At 59.4% G+C, this 13,304-nt stretch overlaps 3 protein-coding genes across 3 annotated transcripts; 1 reads left to right on the top strand and 2 right to left on the bottom strand.

Annotated features, from left to right (window-relative positions):
- The first annotated feature begins 1,391 nt into the window (after positions 1–1,391).
- GGTG_03028 (hypothetical protein) lies at positions 1,392–7,961 on the top strand. Its single transcript, XM_009220806.1, has 2 exons — positions 1,392–4,006; positions 4,135–7,961. The coding sequence occupies exons 1-2, from the start codon at positions 1,954–1,956 to the stop codon at positions 7,668–7,670; spliced, it is 5,589 nt and encodes a 1,862-aa protein (XP_009219070.1). The 5' UTR covers positions 1,392–1,953; the 3' UTR covers positions 7,671–7,961.
- On the bottom strand, positions 7,829–8,687 carry GGTG_03027 (thioredoxin). Its single transcript, XM_009220805.1, has 2 exons — positions 8,352–8,687; positions 7,829–8,250 (listed from the first exon to the last, which is right to left on the bottom strand). The coding sequence occupies exons 1-2, from the start codon at positions 8,672–8,674 to the stop codon at positions 8,055–8,057; spliced, it is 519 nt and encodes a 172-aa protein (XP_009219069.1). The 5' UTR covers positions 8,675–8,687; the 3' UTR covers positions 7,829–8,054.
- Positions 8,688–9,351: 664 nt separating this feature from the next.
- Positions 9,352–12,928, bottom strand: GGTG_03026 (hypothetical protein). The gene is made up of 4 exons (XM_009220804.1): positions 12,063–12,928; positions 11,306–11,998; positions 10,347–11,191; positions 9,352–10,271 (listed from the first exon to the last, which is right to left on the bottom strand). Exons 1-4 carry the CDS (start codon positions 12,316–12,318, stop codon positions 9,672–9,674), a joined length of 2,394 nt encoding a protein of 797 aa, XP_009219068.1. The 5' UTR covers positions 12,319–12,928; the 3' UTR covers positions 9,352–9,671.
- Positions 12,929–13,304: the final 376 nt, after the last annotated feature.

Raw genomic sequence — 13,304 nt, 5'->3', positions numbered from 1 at the left:
CTGCTAGGAAACACAACTGCTTGAGGAACAGCGCAGTTATATTAGACCAACATGTCCTAAACAACCAAAGCCACAGCATGTTCTCACTCTACAGCGCACAGGAGGAGCGATCATCACCAAACATGTTCCAAACGCAGTCATGATGGATTACAATGATATAGGTAGCTTTGCTGGCTTAAACAAACTGCTACGAGCCAGTAATTTGTGATAGGGATGTCCGTCTGCGGGGAAGCAGATAGGTTATGATAGATATTCATCATAGCCGAGTTCCTGGATCCTGGCAGTTCGAGACGAGGTCGCAAGGTCGGCTGTAAATAGACCAATCATTCGACAGAGGTGTCCGTTCCAGAAAATACTGGCTGAATTGCATGGACACACGCGGGACTTTTTCAAGTTTCTGTGCTTCTCCGCAAAGTCTGTCGAGGCAGGCCTGATGGTATTGGCGGAATGGGTGCCGGGACACGTCGTGCTTGAGGCTGAGCCCTTTGTCGACTGGCTGCGCTGTGGCACGCAACAAGCTGCAGCTGTGGAGCCTAAACCTCGGACAACGCCACCCGCTTTCTTATCGGTCCAGTCTGGTTCGTGGTCCATTGCTGGCCATTCATACCCGCAGCCTAGCCTCGTGTGGTATTTGGACGGGAGAAAAGTCAGTGCTTGTGTTGGCTGTTGCGGTCTTTTGTGCTGCCTTTTCCTGCCATCTGATGTTGCAGCAAGGTCGCAACGACGGGCTGGTTGGAGGGCAGGTGACTGCCACTTTGTGCGTATTGCCGTCCCACGCGTGCCGACCAGTTCAAAGTTCGAGGTTGACGGTTGTCTCTCGCCCTTCATCGTAATCCTAAGAGATTATACCCTACTGGGCGAAGACAGTCTTGAGGCTGTCGTCAAAAGCCACGCGGCAGATCTTGGCTTCAGAGAGCTTGCCTAGCGTTTCCTGGCTGAGCAGCCTGACGCGGTTGGAAGCCGCTGCCCCACCGACAAACCCAAATGGACATTTCAGCCACTCGGCTCGCCTTCATCCCCAGCCACTGTGCTCACTGTGCCCACTGTGCGTGTTCTGGGCTCGGAACAGCGACCGCTGGGGCTGTGCGCTAGGTTTACCGTTCAGGCCAAACCCCCATGTCCTTGGCGGTGATCCTTGGTGTCGGTTTCACGAAGCCCCTGTCAGTTGCAGACGTTCCCGAACTCTCCCAGCCATCCCATCTTTTTTTTCTCGACGCTGGGCGCATTCCATCATCGCCATCACAAAAGCGTGGCTTTTTGCCCCAAGACCCGAGATCTCGTCTGCCATCCTGTCGAGTCTCCTCCCATCTGCAGCGGGCCGGCACAGAAGAGCCATTCGAGGGCGCCCACGCACACTCCCCCGTTCTTCGCTCCACAAACGACAGCAAGCACCGCAGTCCAAGTGGGTCGTTTGATTCGTTGCCTGCACCCTTCTGCTGCGTCCTGGCCACGAGGAACTTGGCTGGGCACCGAAACGCAAGCAGCCGTGCCGTGCTATACATAGCCGTTTATATTTTGTGCTGCCCGATCATGCACCAACACCCGCAGTGGCCACGAGAATAAAGCGTTGGCGCAAGCTGGACTGGAGCCCGGAGCAGAAAGCTCGGAGCACAAGGCAGTTTGTCTCGTCTTGTCACTTTTCGTTCTTGTCCAGTCCAGCCCAGCCCCAGCCACGACGTCGAGCTGGATCCACTGCCAAATCGCTAACGCGCTTCAATCGACCGAATCCGCCGGCTCCATTGCCGCTGCCCATGCCAGACCGCTCTGCGCTACCCCCTAGAAGCACTCACAGAAAAGGCTCCATCCGTGCCTAGGTTACTACCGTTGCCCACGGCCAGGCTCGTGCCACCAGCCACCCCATTCAAAGCCGCCGCATCTCTCCCCATCTGGGCGGCTAACCCGCCCTCTGATCCTTTGGATGTCATCGCCGTCCCTGGCTGGCGCTGCATCGCCATGAACGGACTGCCGAACCAAGAAGACCGCCGCTGGCGCCTGCTCAGCCTCGCCAAGGAATGGAAGATCCCGACGGGCGCCCTGCCGTCGGCGGCCCGACCACCGGAGCCACCGCCATGGCCGGAGCCGCCGGGTCCCAACGACGATTTTATGGCTGAGGAGCTCCTGAAGCGCCACAGGCTCGCTACTGACCCGGCCCAATCCCCACAGGGCGGTCGTCGACTATCATTCATGGGCAGTAGCAAAAAGAAAAGCTGGGATCTCTCGGAAATCTCTGAGACTCTTGACGCCCATGTCTCCGCTGCCGGGCCGCCGGCCGTCGCCCACGCGCTCATCAAGAAGCTGCAGGCCGGCGGCGGCAACGTCAACGTTTCTGTTCCCAAGGGCAAGACCACCCTTTTGAATAGGAGAAAGAGTCTCGGCAGTAGTGAGCGCAGCCGCGTCCTTCAGAGGGCCGTACAGAACCAGCAGGCCGACATGGTGGCCGTGCTCGTCCAGTACGCAGACCCCTTGACGCTCGACGCTGCCCTGCCAATGGCCATCCGCAGCGGCAACCAGGCCATCATCCAGTCACTGCTGGCCCATGGCGCAAGCATATCACAGAGCTCCGAGGGCCTCGAGATTTTCCACCAGCTGAGCGCTGCTGGTGGACAGGCCGACATGGCGGCGCGGCTCTTGGCGTCCAACGGCCGACCACCACCAGTCACGGTCTCCCGGGCCATGGTGGCTGCCACCCAGAAGGGCTGCCTCGACACCGTCCTCCAGCTAAGCCGCTCCACGGCGGACGGGAACTACGACGGCGGTGCTGCCCTCAAAACGGCCATTGCTCAATGCCGCGGCGACATTTGCCTGGCTATTCTGACGGGCGCCAAGCCTCCCGCCGGCCCCTGCTTGAGCGAGGCCTTCACGCAGCTGTTTTCTCACCCAACCATCATCCCCAACGAGAAGCTGGCGCTTGCCGAGATGCTTCTCTGCGCCGGCACCGAAGGCGATGCGGTCTCGGAGGCGCTGATCCAGGCCGCCGCTACCGAGTTCTTCGACATGGTCCAGCTGCTGATAGAATACGGAGCCTCGGTTGAGTATGAATATGCAAAAGTCTTGCGCACGGCGATAGCACACGGAAGGGCTAGTTTGGTGCCATTACTACTCAATGACACCACAACACTCAGCCCAGCATGCGCCTCAGAGTGCGTGCTAAAAATCCCCAGGCGAATCACCTCGGAGGAGCGCTGTACGCTTCTCTCAGCACTGCTTCGCAAGGGAGCAGGAGGGCCGCCTCTCAGCGAAGCCCTCATTGCCGCCGCCGAAGACGTCGATGCCGAATCCGTCAAGCTTCTCCTTTCACCGTACTTCCCCGGCGACCCGGGACGCCTCGAGCCAGAGCACGACGTCAGACGAGGTTCTCGCGGCCTTATCCGCGACAAGCACGACGTGGCGTCGGTCGATCACAAAGCCGGACAGGCCCTGCGGCTTGCTGTCATGACCAGGAGCGTGGCGGTCGTGAAGCTGATCCTATCCGCCAGGCCACTCGCAGAAACGCTGACAGCCGTGTTCCCTACGGTGATGACGCTGCCGCCAATCGACCGCTACCAGATTGCAAAGCTATTCCTGTCTGCCGGGGTCAGGGGCTCATGTGTTTCCCAGGCGCTGCAGGGCGCCATCGAGGAGCATCCGCCCAAGCGAGACGAGCGATTTATCTCCCTCCTGCTGCAACATGATGCCGACGTGAACTTCAACAGTGGCGCCGGCATCATCTCGGCCGTAGCCCACGAGGATGTGCCTCTGCTCAAGACTCTCCTTCAAAGCCAACCCTCGCCGCAAACAACAGTGACCGCCGTCTCTAAAGCTATGCTATCTGCCGACGTCGACACCCGCTTCAAGATGATATCAGCCCTCCTTGCAAACTACACTCCAATCCTGTTGAGTAATGAGACTGCAGAGGCGTTGATCATTGCTCTGCAGGAAAACCCAGTAGACAAGGAGCTGGTGGAAGTGCTGATAAAGCAAGGCTGCGCCAATATCAATTTCAACTCGAGCGCGCCATTCATACTTGGTAAGTTGTCGTCCGATGTCGTGACGTTCTGACACAGCGAGACTTCTGCTGCAACTCCAATCTCAAACCTTGTCACTATCACTGCATGGTTTACGTGGCTGACGCATCATCGCTTTGGCGCTGCACAGCTGTCCGGCAACCAGAATTTGAGGTGGTGGACCTCATGTTGCGTGTTGGGAAGCCAACGCAGGAGACACTTGAACGCGGACTTCACAAATCCGCCGGCCTGCCCTCGACACCGGACAAGGCCCGCAAGATGGAGGCCATTCTGGCACGGATGGAAAAGAAGGGCTCGGCCACCGGCCTCCTCGTGGCTGAAGTCACGGCAGTCGTGAACACGCCGCCAGAACAGCGCGCCTTCTCGGGTGTCAAGGCTCTGCTAAAGGCCGGAGCCGACGTCAACTTTCAAAAAGGACGCTGCCTGTGTGTCGCTATTAAGGGTAGAGACACTCAGCTCGTCGATATAATCTTCGCCGCGCGGCCTAGCCCCGAGTCTATGGCTACCGCCATGCCCTGTGCCGTCAACATCACCGACCCGATGGACCGGCTGGCTTTCACGCAGAAGCTTTTGGAGGCTGGGGCGCCGGCGAAAGAGGCGAATCGGGCGCTCGTACACGCTGTTAAGGACAGGACCGATGACTTGCCCCTGATCAACCTGCTGGCTGGCAAGGCGGACAGTACGGACGGTGAGGCGCTGACGCTGGCGATCAAGAGGGAGAGGCCTGATATTGTCGAGCTTGTACTCATCAAGACGCCAACGAAGTACGACGTCGCGGTGCTCAACGATTTGCTGACTGAGGCCATGCAAATGAAGAACCTGGATATGAGAAAGGGCGTCTGCCAGATGCTCCTACACGCAGGGGCATCAGGCCTGGCGGCGTCGGAAGCCCTCCTCGTTGCAGCCTCTACTGGAGACGTCATGCTTGTCAGCACCCTCGTCTACGCCGGGGCGAGTATTGAGCACAAGGAAGGACAGGCGGTTGTCGAGGCCTGTCGGTCGGGCTCGCACGAGGTTCTCAAGATCCTTCTCTCATCACCCGCAACAATCGAGAAGCAGACGCTGCTCAGGGGCTTCCAGGCTTCGACGTCGATTGCCGACCTGCAAAAGCGCTGCGCTGTTTTCCGTCTGCTGCTCGAGAAGGGGGTCACGGGCGAAGTGGTTGACGCCGAGCTGGTGTCGGCGGTGAAATACGGCGACAAGGGCATCAATCTCGTTCGGCTCCTCCTGAAGTGGGGTTGCAGCCTGGATCACAACAGAGGCGAGGCCATCTGGACGGCAACACGCAGCGCCTTCCTCGGAAGCCTGCGCATCATGCTCGGGCTAGGGGACGTCGGCGGAAAGCAGAAGCGCCCGTCCCACACGACCATGATCCAGTCCCTCAAGGCTAGCTGGCGGCTCGCCGCGGGCCTCCGTTACGAGGTCATCGAAATGCTTTTCGAGGCCGGGCTGCCCGTGGGTGAGGATGTCGAGGTCGGGCTTACCAAGGCTGTCAACGACGAGGAGCATGTCGACCTGAAGCTGGTACGGCTGCTGCTTGAGAAGGGCGCCTCGCCGACTACCAACGCGTGTCGAGCGCTGTGCGACGCGACGCAGAAGCTGTTGCGTCCCGTCGTTGACCTCTTCCTCGAGCGCGAGATCTCTCCCGAGGATCTGTCGTGGACCTTTGCGCAAGCCTTCAGTCCCGCCAGCACGCATATCTGGCTCTCCGAGGACGGACTCGAAGTCGCCAAGTGCTTCCTGGGCAAGGGTGCGCGGGGTGATGGCATCTCTTCTGCCCTTGCCTCTGCAATCGACGCATATGGGTCTGAGAGGGACGGCATCGCCCGGCAGTTCGCCGAGCTCCTTCTCGCCTCGGGTGCCGACGTGAGCTTTGATTCCGGGCAGGCGCTCCAGATGGCGGCGAGAGCCGGCGATGTCGAGCTTATCCAGCAGCTGCTGGAGCAGAAGCCAACTCCCCAGGCGGTTTCCATGGCATTACCGCACGTATTCGACCTGCAGCTCCCCGAGGACAAGGCTCTAGAGCTCGTCTCTCTCTTTGCCCAATTCAGGGACGGGGAGGTGGGACTAGATGTTGTGACAGTCCAGCCAGATTCGGAGCCCGTGGTATTCAAGGCGCTGGATCGGTACCCTAGGTCCACCAAGATGGTGCAGACTTTGCTGGACGCCGGTTATTATTTCGACAGAATGACGACGGCGCGTGTCGCCGACGACGCCGAGGAAGAGCAAGTCAGCCTACTGCTCTGGGCTCTGCTGCAGCCTCAAAAGAGGATCAGCAGCGCCGTCATCCTGCAGCTCATTGAAAACGGCGCCAAAGTGGACTTTGAGACGTCGGAGACCAAGACGACGCCGCTCATGGTGGCTGTCAGGAACAAGCGGCTCGACCTCGTTCGGGCACTAATCCTAGCGGACCCGGAGGTGGTCAACATAACAGACACTACGGGCAACACTGCGCTCACGCTGGCAACCCAAATAGGTGGCGAGGTGGGGACAACCATGATGACGTCCATCCTGGCGGCGGAGCCATCAAAGGACGACGGGTCTCTGCACAATGCGGCGCGCGAGCTGGACGTGCGCGCGATGCAGGTGCTCGCCGAATTCGGGCACGACATCGACTTCCCCAGCCCCTTGCACGGCGGCCGCAGCGCCCTCGGCGAGATCTGCCTACACGCGGCCGACATTCCCCTCACGCCGGCGCGCGAAAAGGCCATGGAGAAGGCCATGGCGTTCCTGATGGAGCAGGGCACAGACCCATCCATCCGGCTGGAGGAAAAGTCGGTGCTGCTCCTGGCGCTCGAGTCGCAGGAGCCCGTGACGACGGCCAGGGCGCTACTCAAGGTGGGCATGTGGAAGCACATCAACAAGCCCTTCAACAACTATACGGACGGGCGATTCACGTACTCGCCAACCGAGTACGTGGCGCGCGTCATGACGAGCGCGCGGCTGGGCGGCGAGGCGAATCGGGAGCAGCTGCTGGCGTTGCTCAAGGCCAACCGGGCGGCGAGTGTCTTCTACGCCAACGATGGGCCGCAGCCCGAGGGTGCTCAGGGCCTGCCGGACGAGCTGCTGCGGGCGGAGCGGGAGCGGCGGGCGCTTGCGGAGCGGCAGCGGCTCGAGCGCGAGGACCACCAGGGCGTCCTGGTGCGGACCGATGAGATGGCGGCGCTGCAGAACCGCATCGCCGAAGAGAAGGCGGCGGTCGAGGACGCGCGCGACCGGCGGCGGCGGGCCGACAAGCTCGAGGCCATGCGCGAGTGGACGGCGGCCGAGGAGGAGGCATTCGCGCGGCGGGTGGCGGCGCAGCGGGCCGAGCGCGAGGCCGCGCTCGACCACGCCCGGCTCGCGGCCGAGTCGGAGCTCGAGAAGGCGCGGCTGCTGGCCGACACCGAGGTCGATGCCGAGGCGCGCAAGCAGCGGCGCCAGATCGAGTACCGCAAGGCCCTAGGCGAGGAGCAGGTGGCGGCCGAGCGCAACCTGTCGGCCGTCCGCGCCGCCGAGCGCGACGAGCTCGCCCACCACGAGGAGCGGTCCGACGGCCGCGCCCGCGCCCGCATCGCCCAGCAGCGCGCCCTCGTCGACTCGCAGGCCGCCCTAGCCGCGTCCCTGGGCAACGCCGGCGTCACGGGGCGCAGGCAAGTTGGGTACATCACGGGCGAACTGGACTGAGAGAGGTGATGGTTTTCGGCTTTTTTGGAGATTGCTTACCGTTCCCCATTTGTTCTTGTTTTGTTTTTCTGCTTATTTTTTTTCGATCTCACCCGCGGAGTTTCCAAACTCGGTGATGACGTTCCCTGTCTTGGGTGTTTTATCGGGTCTTTCTTCCCCTCCTGCTCAGCGCTGCTTTAACAAGGCATACACAGTCTGCAGCAGTCTGTAACTCGCACACGTTTAATGATACCATGTGTTATAGCATCTTTGTCCTCATAGGAACTGATGACAGTGGTGTATTTTTTTTGGGAGCTTATTTATATATTCGAGCATCTTTTCCATCCTGCGCCCATGCCGTAAATGCCGACGATGAGTTTGATGCTACCATGCAGACACGCCGACTCAAACCTCTGCGTGCGCCGCGGTGATGAGGGCCTCCAGCTTGGGAGGGTTGGCGCCGACGACCTCGTCGGCCTTCTCACCGTCCTTGAAGAGCAGGAAGGTGGGCATGGCGCGGATGCCGTACTCCTGCGAGACATCGGGCACGGTGTCGACGTCGACCTTGACGTAGTGGATGTTGGGGAACTTCTCGGACCACCTGTTTTTGTTTAGGTGCGGGAGTTGGTTAGTTTACGGCAGCGCTCGAGGGGGGAAAAAAAAAAACACCAAGGGGGGATGAAACAGGAGACAAAAACGCACTCGGACACCTTGGGCGAGATCATGCGGCACGGGCCGCACCAGGTGGCGTAAAAGTCGACGAGTACGACCTTGTTGCCGGCCAGCGCGGCCTTGAACTCGTCGCCCGTCGTGACCTCGTGGACAGTCATGTTTGCGGGGGTGCTGCGAAAGCCTCGGGCGGGGATCCGAGTCGTCGTCGTCGGCGTGCAGGCTAGGAAGGGGACTGGTGCTGATGGTGTTCTCCTAGCGGCGGCCGAGGCGAGTCTTTGTGTGGATGATGCAGTGACCAAAGGTCGGGCGAAGATTGTGGTGGGGAGGATTGACTTGATGAACAGCCTGGACATTTTTTTTTTTTTTCCTCCCGGGTCGGGAGGGTGACGTGGGGCGGGGTTGTTTTTATATCCGCAAGGTCCTAACACTACCTACCGGAGCTAGTACAGGGCAATCTGTGCAAGGCGAGGGCGTGGCACGAGGACGGGATGGATGGGACTGGAACTCGCGGGCAGGTCCCCTCCTCTCTCTCCCTCGCGATTGGAAATCGAGGGGCGAACCGGGCGCTTGCATCAGCTCGATGCGGTGCAGCGGGATTCCATCAAGGTCCTACTAGGGCTGAATTTGCTGCGGCGGTTCCAATTCCATCGTGACAAATCACGCAACCTAGGTCACTAACAGATTCACAGTCAACCGTGGGATTATCCTCAATACAGTAACTATCCATAGGGGGAAAGGCTACTGGAAAACAGAGATTTGATATTTAGTAGAGGCTGGGAGTATTCTCATTCTCGAAAGATAGCCATGTCCCCAAGACGTGAACGAAAACTGAAGCATTCAATCTTGGCGCCACTGATCCCATGTTAGCCCAACGGTCCCATTGCCCCTCCCCCAACACCGATGACGCGAGCGGGCAGCACGACAGCTCGAGCTCCAGGTGGGGACCCGAGCTGAAGACGTGCTGCCGGCAGTCGGGCCATCTCGTCACTGCTGCTCACGAGTGACAAATCTGCACCCTGCCGACCTTCGCCGACTCAAACAACCAACAGACCCCGCTGGACGTCGGCCTTGGCAGACCCTTTATGATCAGACGCGTCCGACCTTGCATGTCATCTGCTAGATATGTCATGCTCTGATTATTCATTGTAGACGAACCCCTAACAAAATTCTACGTGTTGATGGCATGCATGTTCCGCCAAGAGAATAGGGTTCAAAGGAGGAACAGAGGTATCCAAAACGCAACCAATTCAGGCCCCCGCAGGTGCACGCCTGCGGCTGTCCCATGCTGTCAAACACTACAGGAGAAAAAAAGAATGTTGAGTAAGCCAATGCACCACCAATGCAAGACCACTATGGCCCCGTGTGGCTCTGAATGCTTTGGACGGCGCTCTCAACAGCTTCGGCAACGTCCACGTGGAAGAAGGGCCTGTTAAGCCCGTACACGGGCACCAGCCTGCCTCTAGTGGAGGTTCCCCGAGTTGAGCTGACAGCACTCTTCTCCGGGTCCTCGGGGTCGTCGCCGCGCACCGACACGGGCACACCCTCGGGTCTCTCCATGATCGACACGCTAAATAGCGGCGTCCACGAGGGCGTGGTTTGGCCCGTCTTGGGACCGCCGTCCGAGTCGCCCTCTCGGTCCTTGCTGTCGATTTCGGATGCCCCAGGAGATGTTTCGCTGGCAGCACTAGAGTCCTCAAAGCCAAAGCCAGCGGCCACGAGCGCGCGCTTGGTCCACCGGTTGCCGATCCCAGCAAAGTGCCACTCAACTGGGGACGGTGCTGCATGCTTCGCGAACTGGTTCTTGAGATCGATGAGTGCTTGTACCGACGTCACGTCCACATGGTTCACCCCGCTGAAGTCAAGGATCACGGCGCGCAGCACCGGCCGAGATGCCATGTCTTCCGACAATTTCTGGCCTCGGCGCGGCCCTGGGTCGTTCCATGGACGGTCCTGTATCTGGTGTCAGCCAAATCCCGAGCGTTCCTGTCTGGTTTGAGCCAAGCTGTAATCGGGGAAAATACGAACTCCAATTTTGGCAAAATTGTCGAGCACCGTGCGGCGCGTCTTGCTGTAGATGTAAATGGTGAGAAAGTCGAGGTGCGCAGCCGAGTTTGTGTAGTTGAAGCCGTCAGGAAATCTGTATACAAAGACCCCGGGGTGGACCTGTTGAATCGGCAGGTCGGGGTTCGAATTGTCTTGGCGTTGCTCGTCGAGATAGGCGTCCCGGCCGCTGTTTGACGCAGCTAGCTCCTCAGGTGTGGCGCCCGCGGTGCTGGTGGTTGTGTAAATCTGCGCCTGGCCCAGGAAGCGCCCGGGTGACCGGGCCGTCCTGAAGAGAAGGAGTGCGAGAGAGGCGGCCATGTTGAGATAGATGCCATTCTCGATGTTGGTGAACATGGTCAGAAACACGCCGGCGAAAAACACAATCACCTCGATGGGCGACGTCATCCAGAACTGATAGACGGTACGCGGCGGGGTGATGAGATCCCCAACGGCGTGGATGATCATGGCCGCCAGGCTCGCCGAAGGGATGTAGAAGAAGACAGAGGTTAGGGCATAGAGCGCTAGAAGGACGATGGCGGCGGTAAAAATGCCAGCCAAGGGCGTGCGAACGCCAGCCTTGGCTTTGATGGCCGTCCGGGAGAAGGATCCTGTGGCAGGGTAGCCGCCAAGAAACGGGCCGAACACGTTGCTGAAGCCGATAGCGACGAGTTCCTGTGACGGGTTGATGATGTAGTTGTTGATGCGGCCAAACGATTTCGAAATGGCAATATGCTCAATGATAAGCACGATAATGGTGAGAGGCAAGTCTGGTAAAACAGCGTTGAGGACCCTCTGGTTCATCACGGGAGCTCCGGTATGCTGGAATCCTGTTGCAGGAATGATGTCCGCTTAGCATCCCGCCCTCTACATGTCTCGGTGTCTGAGGGTTCCTGTAGATTGCGCAAAATACAGCCAAGGGGCAGCAGGGATAATGAACTTACCACCAGGGACCGGTCCGAGAATCTTGAACTTTGCCTTTTTGGCATCGGTGACGTTGCGGTTGACCAGAAAACTAATCAGGATGTACAGCAGGATGACGAATGCCATGCGGAGGGTAGCAATAAAGAACCACATCTTCTGCTTCCTCGGCTGTCGTTTGGCCATGAAAGCGCAAAAGCCGCGAATCAGGTAAAGCATTGCGAGGGCCGAGAGCCCCATGGCCGCATCCAGTTTGGTCTGTGGCAGAGCCCTGAGGGTGTTGACGATGACCATATAGGTTGCGTCGCGGGTGTTGACGCCGCTGAGACCCATCATGGTTGGAACCTGTCCGCAGGCTATGCTGATTGCAGCGCCCGTCATGAAGGACGCAATGGCCGTGAGGGAGATGAACTCGACGATAAAGCCAAGACGGAGCAGACCCAGGCCAAGCAGCACCACACCCGAAAGGAGGGCCAGGCAGCGGGCGATCTGCTCGGCAGGGAGGTCCGGGTCTTCCTTGTGGATTCGGATCACGATGTTTCCCACAATGGTGGACATGACGGCCACCGTACCGATCGTTATGTCCTTGCTTGTGGCGAATGCCCAGTAGAGGAGGAAACCGACGAATGAGGTGTAAAGCCCAAACTCGGGCGGCAGCTGCGCCAGGCCGGCGTAGGCCATGCCTTGTGGCACAACCACGAAGCCCACGGTAATTCCTGCTTCGTGTCAGCATGCATGGTTCATCGTGTACATCGTGTATATGCCTGCAGCTGTCCCTACCCGCAATCAAATCCCCGACCAGCCATGTCAGGTTGTAATGGAAGATCCAGTCGATAAAGGGGAACAGAGAGCGCACGTAGGAGCTGACATCCTGCCTCGTCGGCACGAGCCGCAGCAGCGCATCCTTGGCGGTGGGCTCCGTCTCGACGTAGCGGGAGACGCCAATGTGATCGCGGGGGATGGCAGCACGCCTCTCCTTGCTGTACAAGTTGGTGTCGATCCCGACGAGGCGGGCGGCGATGCGGCCGTGCGCCATGCCAAGCAGAGCTCTCCTTTGTCCTGGGCTCCTAGTGTGGACAAGAACTCCAGGCGCAAGCGAAGGGTGCTGTGCCAAGCTGCAGGAGGCTTCAGGGCCAAGATGACCGGTTTGCCCTGTCGTGTCGAGGCCAAGGACAGTGGCGTGCGCGAGGGTGTTCCGGGTGGTTTGCTTGTCTGCCTCGAGCCGGTAGGGTGGCGGGTAGGTTGCTCCTCGCGCGAGGACCGAGGGGTGATATCTCAAACGCTGCGCGGGTGTCTAGGGTTTTATGTCTCGTGGCTGGGCCTTCGTTCACTTGCGCACAGCAAGGGGCGGAGAAGCGGAGGCGCGAAAACTAGGCCTCAGCTTGCTGGAACGCGGAGCTCAACTATTCTGGGGCAAAAGATGGATAGGTAGGTACCCAAACTGCATGCTGGCCGGCGGATCTGCCCTCTCTGGCCAGATGGGCAGGAAAAGAAAGCATAGATGGGAAAGTTAGAGGTCAATGATACGCACAGAAGGTACTTCCACGCCGTCCCCCGATTCAGGCCAGCCCGCAAGTATTGGGTACCTCTGCTGCTGTCAGGAGGGCAAGCGGCGTTTTGCTCTGGACCCAAGCACGGCATGTAGAAGAACCCATTGACAGACGAGGCTTACCATGCAGATGACGTCCGGGGGTGGAGAGTGGGGCTCACCCTCCTGCATGTCTACCGTGCTAGTATGCGGGAAGCTCCATGCGGAGGGCAAGTGCGGAAGGTGCCAATGGGCATGGGTAGCTACCCTGATGAGCTGATGAGCAGGGTATCCTCAATATCCCAACTAACGGGCAAGACCTCGGGTTGGGCTTGAGCTATGGCCCTTCTAAAAACGAATGATACGCCCACGTTTTCAGCCACGCCGTCGATATCGCTAGCTGTCCATCACGTCTTTGAACCTTGACGAAAAACGTAATTTGCGCCTCTCTAGACGAAACCTACAGCCATCGAGTCTGGGTCCAGCTGCACCAT

This window comes from Gaeumannomyces tritici (genome assembly GCF_000145635.1).
Source record: "Gaeumannomyces tritici R3-111a-1 unplaced genomic scaffold supercont2.2, whole genome shotgun sequence".
NCBI classification, from domain to species: Eukaryota; Fungi; Ascomycota; class Sordariomycetes; order Magnaporthales; family Magnaporthaceae; genus Gaeumannomyces; species Gaeumannomyces tritici.
This window is presented reverse-complemented; position numbering and strand designations above follow the sequence as displayed.

Coding starts and splice junctions, on each gene's coding strand:
- GGTG_03026 (XM_009220804.1), bottom strand. CDS start 12,318: ATGGCGCACGGCCGCATCGCCGCCCGCCTCGTCGGGATCGACACCAAC. Junction 11,192..11,305: donor TCTCGGACCGGTCCCTGGTG/GTAAGTTCATTA, acceptor TTCCTGCAACAG/GATTCCAGCATACCGGAGCT. Junction 10,272..10,346: donor ACAATTTTGCCAAAATTGGA/GTTCGTATTTTC, acceptor CACCAGATACAG/GACCGTCCATGGAACGACCC.
- GGTG_03027 (XM_009220805.1), bottom strand. CDS start 8,674: ATGTCCAGGCTGTTCATCAAGTCAATCCTCCCCACCACAATCTTCGCC. Junction 8,251..8,351: donor ATCTCGCCCAAGGTGTCCGA/GTGCGTTTTTGT, acceptor AAACAAAAACAG/GTGGTCCGAGAAGTTCCCCA.
- GGTG_03028 (XM_009220806.1), top strand. CDS start 1,954: ATGAACGGACTGCCGAACCAAGAAGACCGCCGCTGGCGCCTGCTCAGC. Junction 4,007..4,134: donor GAGCGCGCCATTCATACTTG/GTAAGTTGTCGT, acceptor GGCGCTGCACAG/CTGTCCGGCAACCAGAATTT.